At 42.1% G+C, this 23,031-nt stretch overlaps 1 protein-coding gene across 1 annotated transcript in view; it reads left to right on the forward strand.

Moving 5' to 3' along the window:
- SMARCA5 (SWI/SNF related, matrix associated, actin dependent regulator of chromatin, subfamily a, member 5) overlaps positions 1-22,732 on the forward strand; it is a 23,205-nt gene extending 473 nt beyond the window's left edge. Inside the window, 24 exon segments of the mRNA XM_042870460.1 lie at positions 1-121; positions 2,233-2,307; positions 5,026-5,192; positions 5,898-5,998; positions 7,141-7,241; positions 9,062-9,241; positions 10,264-10,419; positions 10,520-10,651; positions 11,273-11,341; positions 11,894-12,003; positions 12,281-12,507; positions 13,642-13,763; positions 13,845-13,997; positions 15,206-15,338; positions 16,004-16,152; positions 16,349-16,468; positions 16,726-16,836; positions 17,361-17,474; positions 17,647-17,769; positions 18,954-19,086; positions 20,065-20,183; positions 20,799-21,011; positions 21,473-21,583; positions 22,530-22,732. The exon segment at positions 1-121 is cut by the window's left edge and continues 221 nt beyond it. Coding sequence (XP_042726394.1) covers positions 1-121; positions 2,233-2,307; positions 5,026-5,192; positions 5,898-5,998; positions 7,141-7,241; positions 9,062-9,241; positions 10,264-10,419; positions 10,520-10,651; positions 11,273-11,341; positions 11,894-12,003; positions 12,281-12,507; positions 13,642-13,763; positions 13,845-13,997; positions 15,206-15,338; positions 16,004-16,152; positions 16,349-16,468; positions 16,726-16,836; positions 17,361-17,474; positions 17,647-17,769; positions 18,954-19,086; positions 20,065-20,183; positions 20,799-21,011; positions 21,473-21,583; positions 22,530-22,595 — 3,106 coding nt within the window. The 3' untranslated portion in view covers positions 22,596-22,732.
- The last annotated feature ends 299 nt before the right edge of the window (positions 22,733-23,031 follow it).

The raw sequence follows: 23,031 nt of genomic DNA on the forward strand, positions 1-23,031 counted from the left end.
GTCCGCCGGGCAGCAGGGACCGCCGCCGCCGGACGAGCCGCCCGCGCCGCCGGGGGCCGGCGGCGGAGAGGCGGTGGGGACGGCTCCCGCCGGGCCCGCTGGAGCCGACGCCGCGATGGAGGTGAGGCGCGTTTCGGCGGCGGCCCCGCGCACCTCGCCGGAGGCAGGTGCCCGCCACGAGGGCCGGCGGGGCGGCCCGGGAGACAATGGAGGGGCGGGCGCGGGGCCGAGCCGTGCGTCGCGGCGCCTGCGGGGGGGGGGCGGCCCGCCGCACCCGGGACGGCCGAGCCGCGCGCAGCCATCCGCCGCCGCGGAGGAGCCGGCCGGCTGGGGCTGTGACTGAGGCAGGGCGGGGGGTCCTTCACCGCCGATGCGGTTCGCGGCCGCTCCCGCGTGGGTTCGCCTCGCGCTGCTTCCGAGTAACGCTCCCCCGCCGGACGGCTCGCTGGCGGCAGCGAATTCGCGGCGCTGAAACTTGGGCACTGCGAAACGGTCTTCAACTTTTTTGGGGAGGGGAGGGAGTTGCGGAGGGGTTCTTGGCGCTTTTTTATTACTGTTTTGGCAGCAGGTGCTTATTGCGGCTCCTAGAGATGCGGGTTTTATCGCGGCTCTGTGTCCGTGGCGATAGGAGGAAACCGGTCGGTCCTGCTCCCCGCGCGGCGCTCTGAGTCACGCCGCCATCCCAGCGCCTCGCCGTGTTTTCCAGATGAGCGAGGAGCCGCGGCGCTGTGGGAAGCGGGTCCTGCCGCAACCTGCGGGAACGGGGCGCCTCCGGGCTGCGGCTGCCGCGTGGGAGCTGCGAGGCGCGGGCTTCTTCGGGGCCCGCTGGTCGGTTCCTTCTGCGCGGGGAAGGGAGAGCCTTCTGCTCGGCGAAGCTTCTGTTCGGGCGGGTCTCGGTGGTCCCGAGCGCCTCGGAGGCACGGCGGCTTCCTGCTCTCCGGCTGAGGCTTGTAGCTGTGTGAGCAGGTCTGGCGGCGTGCTGCCGTGCCCCGTGTTCGTTGCTGCAGGCGTATCTGCAGAAAGAGGAATTTGGCACGGAAGTTCCAACGGCCCTGTGGTGACCGGCTGTCAGCTAAGTGCAGCGGGAGGAGAATAGAAAGGTTGGGTATAAGGTTAGGAGACCTTTCGCCCTAACTCTGCCTTCTCTGAATGTTGGCCGACCTGCGTTGGGGTTGTTCCATTTCCGTGAGCTGTACCTGCAGAGTTGTGCGAGGAGCCGCCCACAAACACCCCGTGTTTTGCCTCCCTTTGTTTAGTGGTGTTTTGTACTTCTGCCTTTGTTCTCCGCTGGCTGGGAAGGACTGCGTTCAGCTCTGGCTGGGCTCAGCCGAGCAGATGGTTAACGACGGTTCTGTGGGCACTGTGTGCTTGTTTCTGTTTCTGAGCCTTTCAGGAACTGCTGTGTAACGTGCTGTTTTAGTGCGGTTTAGTGGAGAATGGTTGCCCTGTCCTTTGGGGTCTGAGAGCAGAAGGTGAAATAATTACACGTGGGAGATGATGGGGAAAGAACTAACCTGGTTACAGGCAAGACAAGGACAAAAACACACCGGTCAGAAGGCACAGTGGAAGGCACTGGGTGAAGGATTTGGCAGGAATGGGCTGAAGGGAGGACTGCCCTCCTGCCAGCGTGTTCTCCTATTAGCAGCGGTGGTGTCCGTGGTTATCAGGACTTCTGTTTGACACGGACAGTTGTTTGATTTTTCAAACCAAACAATAGAAAAGTGCGGTTTCTCTAAATTCCTGTGCTGCTTTCAGGACAGAGCTGCAGCCCAGGTTCTTATTTGGATTTGTTCCTTTGATAGAGTACGATGAGAAATTGGGAAATGCTGGAAAAAGGAGACACTGGGAAGCGCTCTTCCTTCAGGACCAGAGCTAGTTCTTTCCCCAGCACTCCCAGGAGCCGGCTGTAGGAGGCGTTGGCTCAGCACTCTGAGGTGGCCTGCTGAGCTGCTACACCACAGCTGGTCCCTCATCCACTCTGGTGGGATGCGGTTACGATAGAGCTGAAGTGGGTCAGGGAGAGCGAGCTCTGTCCCACACCCAGTGGCAGGGATCTCTGATCCAGCTCCAGATCACTTTACAGTAATACGAAGCTAACTGTATCAGAGCAGCGAAAGGTGGATGTGCCATCTGATGTGGATAGATGGTAGTTTGCAGCGAGCTTATTCTGTTTGACGTAGATCTGTTCTCTTATTCAGAAAATAAGTTGTTTTTAATTCTTTTTCATCTTAGGAATCTTTTAATGATGCATCACCAGGAAAACCAAAAGAAATCCAGGAAGCAGATCCTACATATGAAGAGAAAATGGTACGTATCACTGGGAAATGCATACAGCTGTCCTGTACTTAGGCACTTGTTAGAACAGACTCCTGTGGTGGTCTGTGGGACTAACTGTGAATGTGTTTTGCTTTGTCTTAGAAACATTGAGCAGCTTTGAAGTGCCCCAGGCTTATCAGAATCACGTAATGAGAAGTATTCCAGTGTGTTAAATTTAAGAACTTAAGAAAATTAAGATTTAAGAATAAAAGCAACGCAACCAATTCCTTTTCCACTTCTTAAATTTAAGAACAGAGCAAACAGCAAACTTCTTAAATTTAAGAAGTGGAAAAGGAATTGGTTGCATTGCTTTTGAGGTTGGGTGTACAGTTGTAGACAAGGAGGATAACAAAGAGTTGATCATTCCCTTTCTCAGTCAGAAGGATTCTCTCTTGGTTCCTAAATGGCTGCTACTTCATTTTCTTCAGTATGTGGCATCTGTTGAAGGCTAGGATCTTTTACGTATCGCTGTTCAGCACAGGACAATAATCAAATTTGTTTTTGAACTGCAGGAGTAGGAGTCTTGTGTAGGAAAAGTACATGAATTTTAATGTGAGGAGTGGAAAACGATTTTTTAAAAAAAGGGGGGGGAACATAAGGCTTCGAGTGGTCACTGTGTTCATTCTCAGTTGAAATGTTCTCTGGCAGCGCACTTCAGAATAGGGAGTTTCTTTCAAGCAGTTCAGTATATGAGTAAAGTAAATAAAAGTTAGCTTTGAAAATTCACAGGAGGCTGAGAAGAGGTTTGCTGTTTAGTGTGAGTGCTGACTGTAAGCCTTCTCCAGCTCTTCAGCCCTTTCACATTGTTTAGACTGAAAGGGGTTTTATTAGCTTTTCAGAATTGCAATTTGTTCTTTATGAAGCTCCAGTTTAGATTCCTCAAACTTGAGAGTGGGTAATTCCATGTCTCAGATTAGATAGGAGAAAATGTCCTATATTTCCTTTCATGATATCCCAAATGTAGGAGATACAGCCTTCCGCTCCTTAACGTCGTCTCACATTTTCTTTCTGTGTTCCTTCTTGTTTTCCCGCTCCTGATCCCAGTGCCTGTGAGTACATGTGGAATTTCTTCATAGCAAAGCGAAACTGATTCTTGTCATCTGCTACTTCCTATGTTTCTTCTTAGCACTGAAAATAACCCAGTCTTCTGCTAATTTCTTTGTGCTACTTCCTAGAAGAAGGCAAACTTGGATTTGTTTCCTCCAGGCTGTAAATAGACACAACGACAAGGAAGCCTGTATTTTACTGTAAAAATAGTCAGAAGATGCACTGTAAAAGAAAACAGGAAAAGTTTGTCTGTCTCTGTTGGTTGAAGAACAGCTCAAGATTGTGTAGTGCAACCTATTCTTGTCTGTGTCCCGCCTTAAAGATACAGACAACATTTGTCAACTCCTAAGGGAACGCTCTGAAGCACCTTGAAAATGGTTGTGACGTATTTGTGCGCCGCCAAAAAATTATGGCCATTTCCTTGCTAAATGTGTTAGAAAGAGGAAGCTTCCAGAATGCATTTTGTACTTATCTTTTGTGCACCCAGTGGAACAAACAAGGGTTGGCAGCTTGGATAGCAGTAAAATCTCAGCTAGTTTAGACTTCAGAAACAGTTACAGTGTAAATAAAAGCAGTCGATGAGGAATAAACAGGAACTGTTTATTGGCTGTGGATTTCAGCTGTGTCAGTCAAGCTGTAACTGTGGTTAGAATCTTTCTGACTCCTCTAGTACATAGAGGATATTCTTGTCTCTTCTCATCCCATCTTTCTGTTTTTCACGTAGCACAGGATCTGCTTCAAGAGGCATGTACTCAGAGGGCTGGCATTGCTCTTGCTAAAGTCTGGAACACGTTCCTTTTTACTAAGAAAGTGGCTTCCTGTAGCTGTGCATGTTACTAAATACCAGGTTACGTTGTGGCAGCCGGCAGAAGGTCTGAGTGGTTGCTTTTAAAATTGGAGCTGCCTTCTGTTTTTGTTGCCTATTCTAAAGTTCCTGTAACTTCAGGATGCTAGGAACATGTGTTGATTCCAAGCAGAACCTGTCTCGGAGGCTCTAAACCTTTTAGATATTGTCTCCTGAAAAAAAAATCTTTTTTGTGTAGCAAAAATGGTGACTCGTATCAAGGGGTGCACTCTGTCATCTTGGGCTGAGCATATGTTATGGCCCTTTACTGCTGAAATCGGTTTACTGGCTCTAGCGATGGGCGTTTCTGCTGTCCCAGCCCCTTTTCATGCCAACTCTCATACTTATCTGACACCACACTAAGCAGCTAGGGTGCTACTGTGATAGCAGAGAGAATGGTTGCTGCCAGGTTGGTGAGGTGAACGAGTTCCGTGCAGAATTCTGTGCGTGGTGGGTGGGCATACAGCTCTGAGAATAGGACAGTAATTTTAAATGGAAGGAGGTTGTTGAAGGGGCTATGCTGCCTTGTTTAGTGACACTCGCACGCTCCTAGTATCAGTCAGATTTCAGTCTTAGGGCAGGTCTGTTTGACAGCTTTGATCCTAACACTGGCAGCAGCAGCTAGCCGTGACTTAGTGAAAGGATCTGTCAGCAACAGTTACGTTGCCGATGTTAATAATCTCTTTTTTGTTATTGTAGGTATGTATTTGAAGATATGGGAATTGTTATTGTTCAAAAAGCATTTGTTGTCTTATCTTTTAAATGAATGCATATTGTAACGTCTCACACTTCTTCTGCTTAATTTCCCTTGTCAACAGCAAACAGACAGAGCAAACAGATTTGAGTATCTGTTGAAGCAGACTGAGCTGTTTGCTCACTTCATTCAGCCTGCTGCTCAGAAAACTCCAACTTCACCTTTGAAAATGAAACCAGGACGTCCACGAATAAAGAAGGATGAGAAGCAGAACTTGCTGTCAGTTGGCGAGTGAGTGATGATATGTACATCAGCTTGTATTGTAATTAAGGATTTTATTGTGTTTTAGAAGCATAAGTTAACCCTGTCAGCTTTTGTCCCATTTGGGTGTGTTTCACACTGTACAACTGTGGTTATTTTTCCCCGACTGCTTTGTAGCTTGTAAATTGTCTAAGAATTCTAGGAGTTACAAGACATCTGTGGAGGTGGCAAAGTACTATCACAGTTGAAAGTATTCCAGTACCTAGAAAAGCTGGGGCAGAAGAATAAAGCAGTCACGTCTGTAGCTTGTAAGAGTTCATGAGTAACACAATGTCACTGTCTTGGAGGCACCTTGAAAATCGCATCTACAGAAGTGGATGGCCTTAACTGCAGCTTGTGCGTCTGCACTGCTTCTGCAGCTTCTGGCAGATGTTGCAGAACCTTGAAGCACAGGTGTCATTTCCTGGCTTGTAGTTCAAGACCAGTACTGGTGCGCAGTGGCTTTGTGTTTTTAGCCCTTTCATTTGCCCTAACACTTGACCTTGCTCACAACGAGAGTCACAATCTAGCAAGCATCCTATCATAAGAAGCTTCTGTTCTAAAGAGTTAAAAGCATTTCAATTCATCAGTTTACCTTTAGAGTTCTCTTGCGAGAAGCTTCTTTAGGTGTTCATGCTTACCCATTAAGTTTTGAAATAGTTCAGCCGAAAACTTACTTCTTTCTTGCACTTTCAGCTATCGCCATCGTAGAACAGAACAGGAAGAAGATGAGGAGCTGTTAACAGAAAGCTCCAAGACAACCAATGTCTGCACTCGGTTCGAAGAATCTCCATCATGTGCGTTTCCTCTTCTATTTTTTTTTCCCCTACCCAAAGTGTTTTCCCCTTCAGAAGTCAAGCCTGAAAGTCAAGATTAAACAGGACTTTATTTTCACTCTAGTCAGTGAGAAAAAGAGTCAACTAGGTATGAGGAAAACGGGGGAAAAAAACCAGCACCACTCCGATGGAACAAAATAGGCTGTCAGGGGAGCTTTTATATTCAGGCTAAAAAGATGCTCCAGTCAGTCTTGTCCTTTAGAAATCCATTTGGTATACCTTAGTTACTAAGAAAGAGCTAGCTTTAAGTATTCTCACAGTTTTAGCTCTTGTGATTCAGCTTGAAGTACAAAATGGCATCCATCTATTTGACAGAGAAATTAATTTTCTGCTACTTTAACGTAGTGCTCTTGTAACGTGATGGAAAGCTCAGCAATGACGGGACAGCAAGATCCCAGGCTGCAGCAAATGAGGATTCTCTCTAACACAACAGCTGTGGACATAGAAATAAGGGAAAAAAAACTGCTTACCTTCAGAAGGTTTTAGGCACGTAGGGATCTCCAGAGAGATTCCCTCCCCTCCACTGCCAGCCCTTAAGTGAATTCTGGGAAGGGATGGATCCTGGCTCCACCCCTTCCAGTCACTCAGGTACATTGCATGCAGCTGAGCTCCCCTGGGTTGGCCCCGCCTTCCCACCAGGTGCTCCATCACTGCTTCAAGCCGTGACAGCATTTCCAGTACAACAGTGTTCTGATTTTGGGGGGATCATAAAATTGGAATATCTGTATAATTTGTGTCGTTTCCGAAAGCAGAAACAAAATTAGCCTTTCACTGTCTCCAGTCTACTTTGTCCTTGGAACTGCATATTTACCACTTGAATTAGTTCTGTAGCTTGGGTGAATGTCAGTTGGCACGCAAGGAAAGGTGAAATTCTTTGGGACAAATCTTCCCAAGTCATCGAATGGCCTGGGTTGAAAAGAGCCTTTAAGAACATCTAGTTTCAATCCCCTGGCTGTGGGCAGGGTTGCCCGCCACTAGATCAGGCTGCCCAGAGCCACGTCTAGTCGTGCCTTGAATACCTCCGGGAATGGGACAGTCACAGCCTCTTTGGGCATCCTCTTACCACCACCCTCATTCTTTGTCTATTCTTTTACATCTTTTAGATGTTAAGTGGGGAAAGCTGCGTGATTATCAGGTCCGAGGATTGAACTGGCTCATTTCTTTATATGAAAATGGCATCAATGGTATCCTAGCGGATGAAATGGTATGTATGGAACCTGTATTTCTAGTGGGGAGCTTGTGAACACCTGTAAAACAATGGAGTTTTAGTACAGCTGTGGATGTTTTTTTAATTCTATTTTTAAAATACAACATGTTTTTCCCAATTTTGTTTTTCTGTTTTAGATTTCTAATCTTAATGCAATTTCACAGGTATGTTAATTCAAATAAATGCGGACGCTTTTGGAAACAGACGTGCAAAGAGGAATCTGTTAAACTTTAGAAAAGTGAAATTAGGGTGAGGCATTCCATGGAGTGATACATTCTTTTCATTTTCTCGACGTCACAACAATCTTGTTGTGGTATTATGAGGCTGCCCTTGCAAAGAGGGCATCGTGTATGAAAAGAGCAAGAAATGCGGGCACGCTTTTTGTTCCTAGGATACGCAGCAGAGACAGCACCGTACGCATGGCTTTTGTGGATTGATGTGCCCAGCAGGAAGAACTGCACCAGTGGGAAACTTTCCAGGATAGATGTAATCAGGGACTAAAATGGTATTTTACACCATGGCCGTGGACAACGCAGTCGGTGCTGGCCGTAGTATTTTTGCTCACTCTTGTTCTTCTTTCCCTGAAGGATGAGAGACAAAGGGAAAATAAATTCCAGCGGTTTGAGAGGCAGACGGACTTGTGTCCTTGAAGTGATTTTAATTGTACCAATTTTTATGGGGAGCTGATAGGGGAGAAAAAAAAAAAAAAAAAAAAAAAACCACCAGAATTATATTTTTTATAATGCATTTCTCACCTTCCCGATAGCTGCTCTTCTGTATAATAAAATTTCTTCAAGGTAAATTAGAGGCAAATAACTTTAAGTTATTATTTCGTGACATTTAATTTTGAAATAGAACAGGAGTTTTCTTCAGCATACCTGCTTTTGAACAGAGGATTTTCTTTGCTTAGTTCCGAGTGGAGTGAGCTTGCATTAACAAAGAAGAGCGGGGAACTTTTTAAATTCTTGCATTTGTGCTATTCCAAAATCCGTTTTGGATTGAGGCGTTCAAATGTTTGTTACTAAATATTTTTAATTTATTTATAATAAGTTATTTTGAATTTATTAATACCTTTCACGTTGCCTGTAAACACTTTGCGTATCTCACAGCAGGTGGAAAGTGGTCATTTTGAAGGCAAAGACTTGAATTTTGGAAGCAAAGTGACTCGCGTTGATGTTTGGTTTTGTTTTGTTGTTTCCTAAATTCCGTTTATCTGTCTTTTGAATTATTGTCTTTTGAATTATTTGGATAACGTGGATCATCTGGGTTTTGAGCATTTTCAGTTTTGTTTTAATTAAAGTGACGTGGTGAAGATGCAGGGTAGCTCTTGAGTAGTCAATAGTGCTTAAGTCATTCTGAAGCAGCTCAGTGTCTGTTTTTTTTTTTTTTATACGTTTGCCTTACCAGGGTCTTCGCTTATATGCTTAATTTCAAGTTTAAGAGAATACGTATGTCAGTTTATAACATTGACATCTAAATAAATGAACTGAGCTCACCTAATCTACAAAAATAAATTGCTCCAAATATTGCTTTCTTAACTGTTTAGAAGGTCTCACTTGAAGAAAAAGGCAAACTTCTAACTCCAAAATTTCACATTTGAAAATGATGGTCTAGGACTTTTTCTGTTGTAAAGTTGGGGGAAGATACATAAGCTTCCATTAACTGAAGTGTTGATGCCTTTTGTTGTCTTTTAATGTATCTTATCCGCTTGCTGAGGCTGCTGCATTTTGTATGGTGTACTCCGAGCACCCTGCTGAGCTTTTTAAAGGTGTTTGCAAAGAGATCTTGTATTCCTGACATGTTAATATCTTTTAAAGGGTCTTGGGAAGACACTGCAGACAATCTCTCTCCTTGGATATATGAAACACTACAGAAATATTCCTGGTCCTCACATGGTGTTAGTTCCCAAGTCCACCCTACATAACTGGATGAATGAATTCAAGAGATGGGTACCTACGCTTCGAGCAGTGTGCTTGATAGGTGACAAAGACCAGCGAGTAAGTTTGGATGTTATTACCGTTCCTGTATTCACACGCAGTAAATCCAGCATGCGATCCTGCTGCTCTTACCTTTCTTTCACAGGGGAGGAAATTGGATTTCTAGCTGTTGAATAGTTTAAGACTCACAAGCGCTTCCTACTTAAAATATGAGCGGCTCAGAATTCACACGTGTGTTTTGCAGCTGTGGCTTTGTCGCCTTACGTTTCTTCCCATGTAGAACAACAGAAACAATTAAAATGCTTTCATTTGTGTGGTTTCAGATGCATCTGGATAGAAGTCATTTGTTTTCTGCTCCATACGGTTTATCATATGGAGCGTAACTGGTTTTTAGGAGGGCTGTGGGCTCTCATCGAGGAATGGTTTCTGGAAATGTTGGTCAACTTAATGTTGGAAAAAAACTGCTAACAAATCCTATTTGCCTTGAATGGTGTCAATTAGAAGATACGGTCCAGATACTTACGGCCTTAGTATTTCAATCATTTGTTTTTTGTTACTTCAGTATCGTCAGTTCTTTGCTAGTTTTTCAGCGAAGAAAATTTGTATTTTGAAAAGCACGGCCTGTGATGGCACGTCACAGATTTGTCAGCTGGAGTTATTTATGGAGGGAGTAATTGCTGCTGGCATTAAACTCACACTTTAGGCAGCAGAATTTTTAAATTATTATTCTAAGGGCACTCAGGTCTACTTTTGATGTTTGTTGGGTTGGAAATTACAGAAATACTGAAACTTTGAAATAGCTTTGGAAGTCACCGATTCAGATCTGGTACTCTGAGTTTTGCAGCGTGTCTTTTTAGAATCCCAAAGTTTGATTTTGGCTGCCTTTCTCCCGGACGTGAGTTAACCTCTTAACAACTGTATGTCCTTATAGTGGTTGTACGTTAAATGAACTCTGTCACGTTTCCCAATTTAGCAGCAATGGTTTTGTCCGTTTGTTCTGGTTTTAATTTTGGCAGCGTTACTGTTCTTTCTGTTTTAGTTTTGACAAAGCCTCACTAAAGAGCTGTCACCTTGCTGTCTAGGCTGCCTTTGTCAGAGACGTGTTGTTGCCAGGAGAGTGGGATGTCTGTGTCACGTCGTATGAAATGCTTATCAAAGAAAAATCAGTATTCAAGAAGTTTAACTGGAGATATTTAGTCATAGATGAAGCCCACAGGATTAAAAACGAAAAATCAAAGGTAATTTATGCTTTTACTGATAAGGGCTTTTTTCTGTGTTGCTAAGTGACAGCAGTAGTAGTAATGTATTTATAATCACTGCTGTCTCAATCTCCTTCAGTTATCAGAAATAGTGAGAGAATTCAAGACCACAAATCGGCTGCTGCTAACTGGAACTCCACTTCAGAACAACTTACATGAACTCTGGGCGCTTCTTAACTTCCTTTTGCCAGATGTCTTCAATTCGTCCGAAGTAAGTCTTCCTTGCCATTAGTGAAACTAATTTGAAAATAGACCTCATCATCTGTGCGTGTGTAATTTGGATTATCAGTTATTTATAGTGATGGATTGACAGTCAGTAAGCGCTTCCAATATCGTATCTTGTACGAATAGTAGATAAACTAAAGTTTCCAGCTTCGCCGTTCCTAAGGGCTACTGTGAGCCCTGCAGATCTGAGGTGTTTCAAATTACACTGTGAAGATGATCTCTACTGCGTATCACAGTAGGCTTAAATATTGGTAAAGCAACTCAGTTCTTACGTTTAACTGGAAGTCGCCGTATTATTTGTTTCCCGTGAACTGGGAGATGTTGTGTAGTCCACGGTGGGCTTCACTAAGTACTACTTATGCCTAGCAAGAGAACTGCATCAGAATAGTGTTTCATTACTTCTTTGTGACAGCTGTAGAAGCGGAAGCCTCGTGACACTAGAATTTTACTTCAATTTCTTTTTTTTTTTTTTTTTTACACCAAAAGGGGCTTTGTGGTTATTTATCTGCTGCTTAACAGAATTGCTTGAATTGTATCTATTTCCCATTATAATGCGAGTGCACCTTGGGAGAACAGCTCTTACATGTCAGTTATTTTGTCGTTGCAGGACTTTGACTCGTGGTTTGATACGAACAACTGTCTAGGGGATCAAAAGTTGGTGGAACGTCTGCATATGGTAAGTGTCTGTGCTTTTTGTGTGTTACATTTACCTAAGTTAGGTTATAATTTTTCTAATGCTTCTTGTGATTAAATACTAGGCCTAACAGCTTATTCCAGAAACTGCGTCCGGTTTTCAGAAAAACTTAAAGGATGTCAGTTTTTTGGAAAAAAAGTTGTTTTCCAGAGAGGAAGAGTATATTCTTCTGGCTCTCAACGTTCTGAAGATACTCACATTTAAAACGTTAGCTTTCAAGACACTGCTAAGATTTCAGTTAAGTGAGGTTTTAAAAAAAAAATCACCTAAACGGTCAGGAGCCTTCTACTAAAATACTGAAAAATTTTTACAAGGCTTGTCCTGAAAGTCACAAACTAGAAGATTCAGAGTCTTCCAAAGGAAACTGATGTATGTTCCCATATATAATAGCTTGCCTATAGTGCTTGTTTTTTCAGATGATCGGGTTAAAGCTCTGGCATTGGAGGATGTAGAGGAGAGAATATCTGCAGTGCTGTTACTGATTGGTTCAACATTTAGTTTCCAAACTACAGTTAATGATGCAATCTCTTTCAGGTCTTACGGCCATTCCTTTTACGTCGCATTAAGGCTGATGTAGAGAAAAGTTTACCTCCAAAGAAGGAAGTGAAAATTTACGTGGGTCTCAGCAAAATGCAACGAGAATGGTAATTCAGACACTTGAGCGTGCTGTGGCAGAGGCTTAGAAGGAACGTGCTGTTTGTGACTTGGTTATTGCACGGAACTCGATTTAATTCCTTACACTGTACTAGATGCCTGCTTTTTTTTTTCTTGCGACACTTTTATGAAGATAAAAATGTGCAGATAAGAGTGAGTTACCCAATGAAGTTAGAAGGGGTGAGCTTTTGAATGCACCGTGTTATTTAAATGAAGGACAACTTTGTTTTATAGTTTCAAAAGGGTTTATTTCTTTCTTTCATGTAGGTATACAAGAATCTTAATGAAGGATATAGATATTTTGAATTCTGCTGGAAAGCTGGACAAAATGAGACTGTTGAATATCCTAATGCAACTGCGAAAATGTTGCAATCATCCCTATCTCTTTGATGGAGCAGAACCTGGTCCACCTTACACAACAGATATGCATTTGGTCACCAACAGTGGCAAGATGGTAGTACTGGACAAATTACTACCAAAGCTGAAAGAGCAAGGTATGCATCTCTTTGTTGTCGTTTGGGTGTTGTTTAGTTCAGGGATACAAACAAAAATCAGTACTTGTTAGAGTCTTCATTCAAAAGCAGCATATGTTATAAGGGATCATGGTTGATTTCTAAGCATCATACCAGCTTCTTGAGTGCTGTATCTTAAGTAGTTGACAGCGCCTTCATAAATAACTGAGTCAATAGTCTGTTACAGCTTTTTGTGACTTGGAAGGGGTTTTTGGTCTGCTAAAGTTGGTTGTCCAGTTAAGGTGAGGCTGCAGAAGCATCAGTCGGTCTGGGTTTTAGGTTTGGTTTCTCAGCAACGTTGGCTGTGTGTAACTTAAAGATGTGGTACGTTGGCCAACGCTTCAGTTCGTTGTCACGTACCACCATTTGAGATTCCGAGTCTTCACAGTGGGTTCAAATCATATCCTGTGTGAAATGTTGTTCTTTCAGGATATGACTTTGAACAGCATGTGAGTTGTTTCAGCGGATTCCTCCAGGCAAATGTGGTGGAACACGTCAGTTATTTTATTTTATTGTTTTAATTTTAACATTTCGGTACTATGGAGAAAGCTATGGAGCGTATTACCGTTGAGTCACCAAAGAAGTGGAGGAAAGCTTGCGACTGGGGGGGCACTGCAGAAAAATAGAAAATCCAGACCTCGGTTACTTGCCCTTGGTATCCAACGAATATTCATAATAATAATTTATATATAAATAACAGCTGTGGTGATCTGCGTCTTCTGTATCACTCTTGTCCCAGCTAGATATCATTTGAACAGTAAATACACACTGTACTTAGAGAATACAGAATCGTGTTTAAAGCTGTGGGAATTCTTTGCAGTACTTGACAGCAACTTCTGCAGCTTTGCGTTTTGTAATCGCAGAAGGGTTTGAAGTCACATTGGTTTGCTCATTCTTTCACATTCTGGCAGTTGCTCAATGAAAGTAGCATATTTTTAACATATACTATTTTATGCTTATGTAGTACTGAAAACTTTTTAAGTCCGTCTTTTCTCGATAACTTCTGCTGTTCGTAATACATGCAACTGCCCTCCTTCCCTTTCTGATTCGGCCGCTTGGGGTATTCGGTGAAGCTGAAGCTTTGGAGAAAACATAAAGGCTTTTTACCCCAACCAGGTTCACGAGTCTTAATCTTCAGCCAGATGACCAGAGTCCTGGATATCTTGGAAGATTATTGTATGTGGCGAAATTATGAGTACTGTAGACTGGACGGACAAACACCTCATGACGAAAGACAGGTACAGAAATATTTTGCTTGCATAAAAATAGCATTTGTAACAAATCCGGTTCAACTGATGGTAACGTTTCTCTTTATTTAGGCTTCTATTAATGCATATAATGAACCCGGTAGCTCGAAATTTGTCTTCATGTTGAGTACACGGGCTGGAGGTCTCGGAATCAATTTGGCTACCGCTGATGTTGTAATTCTGTACGATTCAGACTGGAATCCACAAGTAGATCTTCAGGCTATGGTAAGAACCGAGACAGAAATGTCCTTTTTTCCTCACGTAACTTTTCTGAAAATGTGTGTGTTATACAAAGGTGGCATTTTTAAGTTTGAAATGAAACATTTAAGCATAGAAGTAGTATTTTTAAGACTTAGTTTTCAGTTTCAGTACAGCTTAGTCACGTTTGGGCAATGCAGTGATTTAAGTGGGGGCAAAGGCCACGGTACTCTTAGTAGTGTTTAAAAGTAAAGTAAAAAGAACTGCTTTCATTAAAAACTAAACTAATGGCACGTCTTAAGTCCACGACTATAGATCTTCCTTCTCTGGGGAGTCAAAATCAATGTATTTTCACTGTCTCCACTGAAACCTCGGAAAAGAGGCGAATAAAAAACCAAATTGCAGTTTTAAGAAATGGTTTCTGGGCAGTAATAAAAGGGCAAGCTTCTGTTCACAACCATCTTTGATTTTCTGTAATTGTCTTTGGAGTGGATTTGTATGCATCTCCAGACAGTGATAAACAAAGAGTGCTAAATAAGGAAATAGAGATGGTACTTAAAATCTTACCGTGTTAACTGGCAGACGAGGTCTGTCACTGACAAAGCTTTCACTTTTCTTAATTATTGCAGTTAAGCTGTACGTTCTCAAGTATTCTAGCAAAAATAGCTTAAAGGAATGATGAAAACTGTGCCTGGAGGCCACAGTGATGTAGTTCAAACTCCCAGTAAAGGTGTACGTTTGGAATACTAATTCTTGTAGCGGTTAATGATTTGCCAGTCAGGTGAGGTTGCACTGTATTTTTTTAATTGAAATGTTCATAGCACAACTGAACGATTTTCAGAAAGGTAGCTCTTGGTCAGTACAGAGACAATTGCTAAAGTGCTTTGGTTTTACAGAAAAGGTTATCTAACGTCACGAACAACCCGTGTTCCCCTTTGTTGTTTAACCAAAAGAACCCCGGTCTATTTTGAGGAATTGTATTTACAGATGTGCTTATTGTTGATGTAGTTTAAAAAAGAAACAAAGAAACCCAACACCAACTTGTAATGCCAACTTGGGTACTCGCGCTGCTGGATTTTCTATAAAGAGGCAGCTAACCTACGCTGTTCTGTGTTACCAAGTAGTGTATTGAAACTAATGAAAATGCATGACAATTATATATTCGATTATATATTTAATATAAATTCTATATTCGAGTTAACAAGCAAGCATTTTTGTGGTGTTATTTTGCCTAGGATCGAGCTCACAGAATTGGTCAAACAAAGACTGTAAGAGTGTTCAGATTTATCACAGACAATACAGTGGAAGAAAGGATAGTGGAGCGTGCAGAAATGAAACTCCGCCTCGATTCCATAGTCATTCAGCAAGGCAAGTATCTGGAGGCAATTAATTAAGTTTGTACACAGGATGAGTTATTTTATTTCATTTTATTTTCAACATTGAAAATAGTGAAATCAAGTGAATGTTAATGGGAATGTTGCTTTTGCCTCAGCTGTACTCTGAAGACGGAGTGCAAAGACCCGATCCATTTGAAAACTTACAACAGGGGTAGGCTTCTCCTCATTAACTTTTCGATTATTTTTCCAGAAATAAAGCAGTTATAGACAGATGTCATTTTTTTAATTATTCACTTTTTAAAAATTAGTCTCGAAATGGAAAAAGCAATGCCTCGGTTTTATTTAATACGCAGGGAGAAGCGATGAGGATATTTAACCTTCTAGATTAGTTTGCTTGGAATCAGAGGCTTAACTGTGGAAAGATCATTCAACAAGGTTTTGTCTTGAAATTGTAAAACAAAAACAAAAAACAAACCATGCACCATAACATAAAGCTCATATAGAAGGTCTCACAGCCAAAACCATTCCATGTACTGTAAAACAAAATGTCTGTCATTCCTGGCTAGATTTTGCTGGCTTTTTATTTGTTTGTTTTTCCCACGTGGAGTTTCCCTGCATGAGGTGCATTTTCAAGTTAAGGCTAAGAGGAGGGGGAAGTCCTCCTTGTGTTGTTACCTTCCAATGATTTTCTCTTAGGAAGACTGGTGGATCAAAATTTGAATAAACTTGGGAAGGATGAAATGCTGCAAATGATTCGACACGGAGCGACGCATGTGTTTGCCTCCAAGGAGAGTGAGATTACAGATGAAGATATAGATCACATTTTGGAAAGAGGTGCAAAAAAGGTGAGATAAACGAAAAGAAAGGCTCTTCCCTGTAGACTTAAATGAGATGTTAGGAGTATATTGCCGGATGACAACCTTGTTATAAGCTGGAGAAAATACGGTTGTTCTTTGCGAGAAGTTTTGTATTGGTCGTGAGCTTTGTAATGAGGTACCTTTCAAAGTTGTTGATGTTCTTTTCTCTCTCACCCGCCCCCAGACTGCAGAAATGAATGAAAAACTTTCCAAGATGGGTGAAAGCTCACTCAGAAATTTCACGATGGATACAGAATCCAGCGTATATAATTTTGAAGGGGAGGACTACAGAGAAAAACAGAAGGTAACCTTTCTGCTTCTTTAGAAGGAAAGTATTGATTCGTAAGATTGTACCATACTTGTAACATAACTTGTAACATAACATGTTGGTTAAAATACAATTGAACTACAGAAACAATTTAGAATGTAAATGATTTAATGAAATAGAGGTACGCTTCATTTCATATAAAATGAATCTGATCTGAATCTTACACAGGACTTAGTCTTAATAGTTCTTGGGGGTGGTAGAATTTTATTACTGTTGTTATTGTTATTTCCCAGATGGCATTTACAGAGTGGATTGAACCACCTAAACGAGAAAGAAAAGCCAATTACGCCGTGGATGCTTACTTCAGAGAGGCTCTTCGAGTCAGTGAGCCAAAAGCACCCAAGGTGAGTTGACTTGTATTAAAAATAATTTGTTCAGATAGACTTGAGAAGTTAAAGCTGAAAGCAAGAAATTGGCCTTAATTTATTAATATCACTCTGTTTGCTTGCACAAATTGGGGAAGCACTCAGAGGGTTTGATTTTAGAAAAATGGAAAGGTTTTGAGACCAACTTAGATGAGGAAAGAGTAAGAGAGGGATGAAACCTGTCATGTAAGAGTTCAGGAGGGTAAAGACTCGACTTTGCTTCTTAAGCAGCGGTTGTTTTTCTTCACCTACGCACTGTGTGCTCGCTTGGTGCACGTGGTGAGTCTTCTTCCACTATTCTCTTCCCCAAAGACACCGCCTGCTCTCGCTCACCTTTTCACTTGCAGAAGTCCTCGTGTTGTAGCGGACTCTTGCATGGTGTTTTAATGTGACCTTCCTTTAAGTAAGGACAGTATGTTTTGGTAGAAATAAAGGGGGTTTTTTTGCTCACAGAGATTCTGGCTGTGAACAGGAGACAAATAGAATCACGTTATGTATTTCAGGCACCACGGCCTCCAAAACAGCCAAATGTACAGGACTTTCAATTCTTTCCTCCACGACTCTTTGAACTACTGGAAAAAGAGATTCTCTACTACAGGAAAACAATCGGGTACAAGGTAACAAAGTTCACTCCTTGCATCAATACACTGGTAGGAATGTACGTCCTGTCCCACCTTTCACATTAACTTAAAATCACGTTGGGCTGAACAAGTGATCAGGTTGTATTAACGGAAAGCTACTAATGTCTGTGAAAAGTCACCAGGTTTTACTAAATGTAAAACCTTTCAGGTACCTCGTAATCCCGATCTTCCGAATGCAGCCCAAGCGCAAAAGGAAGAGCAGCTTAAGATTGATGAAGCTGAACCTCTTAATGACGAAGAACTAGAAGAAAAAGAGAAGCTTCTCACCCAGGTACGGTTGGTTCTTTAATGATACCGATGTCATCTGAAGCTAGGTTTGTTTTGTACCGCCTTATAGGAACGTGTCTTTGTCATTGATTTCCAGATGCCACATTGAAAGTAATTAAAGCGGCCGCACGTTTTAGTTTGTACTACTGAATAAAAAGTGTAACGCGAGGTTTGTAGCGATGTGCCAAGATAGCTTTTTGAAGGATATCCACCTACCAAGTCAGTGCATTCAGAGTACCAGACCCTATCGACCTTCTGTGTATTTCCAAGCCTAATGACTAAGACCTATCCGGTGTCCGAGTCTGGCTTCGCAGGTTTGCACAGACTGCAGCCTGTGACATCTTTTCTCTGTTGTGGAACCACGCAAACCAGCAGCAAAGCTGCACGTATTCCTTTCCACATAATGTGAAGCATGTTCTTTACTCGCCACTCTCACATGTAACTATGTGCTGTGGGTTAAAGGGTCAAGTTTCTGAAACTATGACTAGAAGTGAATAACGTTTTATTCTTTAAGAAGATATAAGCTGGGCAGCTACGTGATTATTAGCTCGTGCGTTTAAGTGATTCAAAGTAGATAAATGCCTGTTTGTCTGGGTATTATATTTTCACGGTGTATTTTCTGGGGGTAAGACCAACTGTTGTTCGAGTAGTAGCGCAATGAAAGAGTTGCTATTGAAAATTGGTGCAGTCAAACGAGCTGTGGTGAAATGGTGCGGCTGACTGTGTACCAGTTTTTAAGGTTAATACTATGTGCAATTAGCTAATTTTGGCAGTTGATAACTTCAGCAGTGCTGTTTCCGTCCTTACTGAGAGGCATCTCACAACAGGCATCCTGAGGGCAAGAGACCAGAGGTGACACAGGAGGCTGATGATATCTGAGCGGTCCTTGGGCTGAACAAAGCCGTTATAGAGACTACTCGCTTCTCCTGAGGGATTTTCTTAAACGGGTTAACTTATGACCCGAATAATTTTATTATCTGAAAGTAGCAATAAGAGAACCAGTGCCAATCCTTTGGCGGTTTCTACAGTGTCGTCGTTCTACTAAGGTCAAACAGCAGGAAAAGCACAAGTTTACACTGTTGCTACGATGCAAGTGTTACTCTCAGGCGTTTTAAAAAATTCTGTTAAGACAAACGTGGAAACGGACGAATCCTGACCTTGCAATGTTTGCTTTTAATTTCTGCAAAGGGATTTACTAACTGGAATAAGAGAGATTTTAACCAGTTCATCAAAGCTAATGAGAAGTGGGGCCGTGACGATATTGAAAATATAGCACGAGAAGTAGAAGGAAAAACCCCGGAGGAAGTCATTGAGTATTCAGGTAACTTATTTTTCAACTACAGTCCAGTCTGTATCTGATGCTGCTTTTCTAGTTTGAAACGCCTGTGAACGTGCTGACCGACTTCCGTGCGCTTCCTGTATGGCTCTTTTAAGTCTCTCGTTGGATTGTGCTGATGGAGTTGGGTTCTACTGAGAAAAAAATGTAGCAGGTTTAGCCCCAGCGTGGTTAAAGCTGTACTGAGACCTGCACACGAGCTGTTACAGACCTCCTGTGATATATTCCAATTGGAGAGCGCTGGTTTCAATTCCTCCTCAGTTTTGCGAAAGGCAGCGCTCAGCAAAAAGCGCTGTTTTCACTAAGCAGTAGCTGTCTCAAATAATTATACCTTTATTATGTACCTCACACTGTTAAAGCACGAGATGCTGTAAATATGCTGCGAGTGAATGACAACCACTGTCTTTTGTGACCGAGGACCAGTTGGCCCCTTAGCCCTGGCCTGTCAGAGAAGCGCCTTGTGTGGAGCGCAGCTGCACTGTTCAGCATCTACATTACATAATGTGTACATTACACATACATAGTGGTACACAGCTGCTGATTCATGGATGTGATGTTTAAACAGTTAGTCGTCTTTTAGACACTTTCTTCCTGCCTTTGGCTAATTTCTTACGCTTTCTCACCCCCTCCCTTCCGTAAAGCCGTATTGCTGTTTTGCCACTTTCAATTTTAAGACTTTCTTAAGATTTTTTTTTTTTTTTGCTTTGAGAAGATTAGTTAACAAGATTAGATTTCTGGCCTATGTCACACCTCTTTTAAAATGAAGACTCCTATATCTACCATCTTCAAAATAGTATTTGCAGTACTGCAACACAATTTCAGGCACTGAAGTTAGCTTATCAGGTAAAGGCGCAACCTTTTTTATACAGCAGTGAGCTCTGGTAGAAGGAAATAACATCTACTGCCTGTTCAGGCTAACACCTCATTCCAAGAAAAAAATCTAACCGGTTTTTCTTCTCGCAGCTGTGTTCTGGGAAAGGTGCAACGAACTTCAAGACATAGAGAAGATCATGGCTCAGATAGAAAGAGGAGAAGCCAGAATTCAGAGACGGATCAGCATAAAAAAAGCACTTGATACGAAGGTATCTTTGCTGTGTTTCTCGCTGCCCTTATTTCCCCGTGCCAAGGAGGCGAGCTGTTGTGCTGTGTACTTACCCAGCCTTTGTTACCAGTACGTTAAGAAGAGGTCGCTGGGCACGATATCGCTGTCTTTGGTCTGTTCATCAGCGGTTGCTACCTTTTCCTTTTCTGTAGAAGCGCTATTCCTTTGCAGGTTCTACTTTTGAATTTAATTGCTTTATGTAGACTAAAAATTCCTATTTTGGCTGATAGCTGTGATGATAATTTCAGGTTTAGCTGCACACGCTTTACTTTTCTTGTGATTTTACCATCCCGATCAGAAAGAATCCCAGCCAGACCGGCAGATTTCAACCATTTTCACACGTAGTGTCAGGTCTGCAGTGTGCAGATAATTGAGATTACTGGCAAACTTTTCTAAACCTGCTTGTTTAGATGATATTAATAACGTCAATGGCTAGAAAACCAACAGTTCCTACGGCGTGGTGATGTTAGAAATCTAGTTTTCTAACTTGGTATCGTTCATCTGCCTGTCAGGATTATTTTGCTTTTATAGAAAACAGTTCCGTGCTAATTCTACACAGTTTCTTAGTTTGTGTAATCTTATTTGTTTTGCTTAGATTGGCAGATACAAAGCCCCTTTCCACCAGCTAAGAATATCGTATGGTACTAACAAAGGGAAGAATTACACTGAAGAGGAGGATCGCTTTTTAATCTGCATGCTTCACAAGCTAGGATTTGATAAAGAGAACGTCTACGATGAATTAAGACAGTGTATCCGAAACTCCCCCCAGTTCAGATTTGACTGGTTTCTCAAGTCTAGAACTGCCATGGTACGTATTAATCTCACGTGCTCCTTCCCTGCGAACACCGCACCGACACACCGCAGTTATATCGCAGACTTACGGAATGGCTTCTGCGAGAGTAAGCGTGTGCATATGTACAATATATTAAATTTTTATAGACTTTTCGACAATTTTAAGATGGTAAAGGCAGTAATCTGAAATTGTCACGGGAGGTGAAATTTAAACCTCCAGTTACTGCCGTGTTTCACGGTCACCGTGAGTTTGAATTAAATACAGCTGTGTTTTAAAAGCCAACATCGGCGATCAAACCCACTCCCGTGTATCCAGATAATGACTATCGTAAAGCGTTCAATTCCTTTTTCTACTTCCAAGGTTTTGCACGAAGTACAAAAAACGTACAACTTACAGGTATTTCTAGTCTTCTGACGTGATGCTGTTTACACTGCGTAGCTGTCTAAAGTAGTGAGTGACTGTGTTGCGTCATTTAGGAGCTACAGAGGAGATGCAATACTTTAATCACCCTGATTGAAAGAGAGAACATGGAACTGGAAGAAAAGGAAAAGGCAGAGAAGAAGAAACGCGGACCAAAACCATCTTCGGTAAGATTTAAAAAGGTGCCTGTTTGGTTTTGGTTGCGCTTTTTTTTTGTGCTGTTTTTATACCACAAAAAAGCACTTGACGACAGTGAGTTTTTCTAATGGTATGTGATATCTGAAATTATTTTAAAGCAGCGTCCAACAGAAAGCCTTATAGGACAGCGCTAAGAGCTGCTTAAAGTTCACACAGTTACTCAGCTATTAGCCTCGTGGACGGCAAAAAAAGTTCTGGTTCTAAAGTGCACCTGGAACACATACGCTTGCCTCGTTTTTTAATCACTGAGTTGGTAGGCTGTGAGTTTACCTTTATAAAATACGTTTGAGATGGGTTTAGCCTTGTCATTAATTTTTATCCATAAAGAAATGGATGTTTACCACAGCAGGATATCTAGGCAGGCAGTGCAAACAGCTCAGTTCGCTTTGAGAACACTACAGATGTGCTTACAAATTAGACATTAGAGCCTGCTTTCACGCTCCTTGCGTAGAGGGCTTGTCGTGGAATGGGCTCCAAGAGCTAGATTTGGGGAAACGAGCGCATATGCTTGATAGTAAGTGCTCTGAAGTGCACCTAAACACACAGGTTTGTTTTTGTAAAGGAAATAATCACCTTTTTTCTTGCCTAGGTTTTTGTTGCTAAAAGTGTTGCTTCAAATGGTTCACAGAAGTGGTGCCTAGAAGTATTATTCTATAACCAGGGAAGCTTTGTAATATCCTTACTTGTTTGTAAACATTTTTTTGCTCTGTGGAATTATGCCCTTCTGGAGTTGTAAGAGTATAAGACAGCCGCTATCCTGAGTGGGATGCGTATCTATCTGCCACGTTACAGTTGCGCTTTGTCACCTTTTTAAAGCTGCCCGGGTTAAACCGTCTCCATCTGTTTGGGTTCAGAAGGCGGTGCTTATGGATCTTTTTGTGTCACGTGAACTTACTTGACAACCTTACCTTGCAGGCACAGAAGCGCAAAATGGATGGTACTCCTGACGGTCGTGGAAGAAAAAAGAAGCTAAAGCTGTGAACGCAGAAGTTTTGTAATCACTAAATTTAAAAAGTAGTTCTTTAATTTACGGGTCTTCATAAGATGTACTGTACAATGCTCAACTATTATGTCATTAAAGGACATCGGGTTCATCTGTTTACTGAACTAGAAACATAGTACTTAATGTAGTTTCACTTTTTTAAATGCAACAGCTGTGCTGACTTTTTTTTACCATTAACACTTGAAATAATAAATAGGCTTCATTTATTAATAGTGCTTTACTTGGCTTTCTTTCCATTCATGTTCCTACCTCGGTACCTGTTATTTATTCGGTCATTTCAGAGTTGCAGGATTTGCGATTTGTTTTTAACATCCAGCGGCGCTACAAACACTGAATAGCTGAGGTGGGCTTTTTGGTTCCGTTTGGCTTTTGCCGAAAGCCATCACCAACCAGCTGCCCTTTTTGGAAATTCCA

This window comes from Lagopus leucura, unplaced genomic scaffold, assembly GCF_019238085.1.
Source record: "Lagopus leucura isolate 7727_CA_CO unplaced genomic scaffold, USGS_WTPT01 Super-Scaffold_100004, whole genome shotgun sequence".
NCBI lineage: Eukaryota > Metazoa > Chordata > Aves > Galliformes > Phasianidae > Lagopus > Lagopus leucura.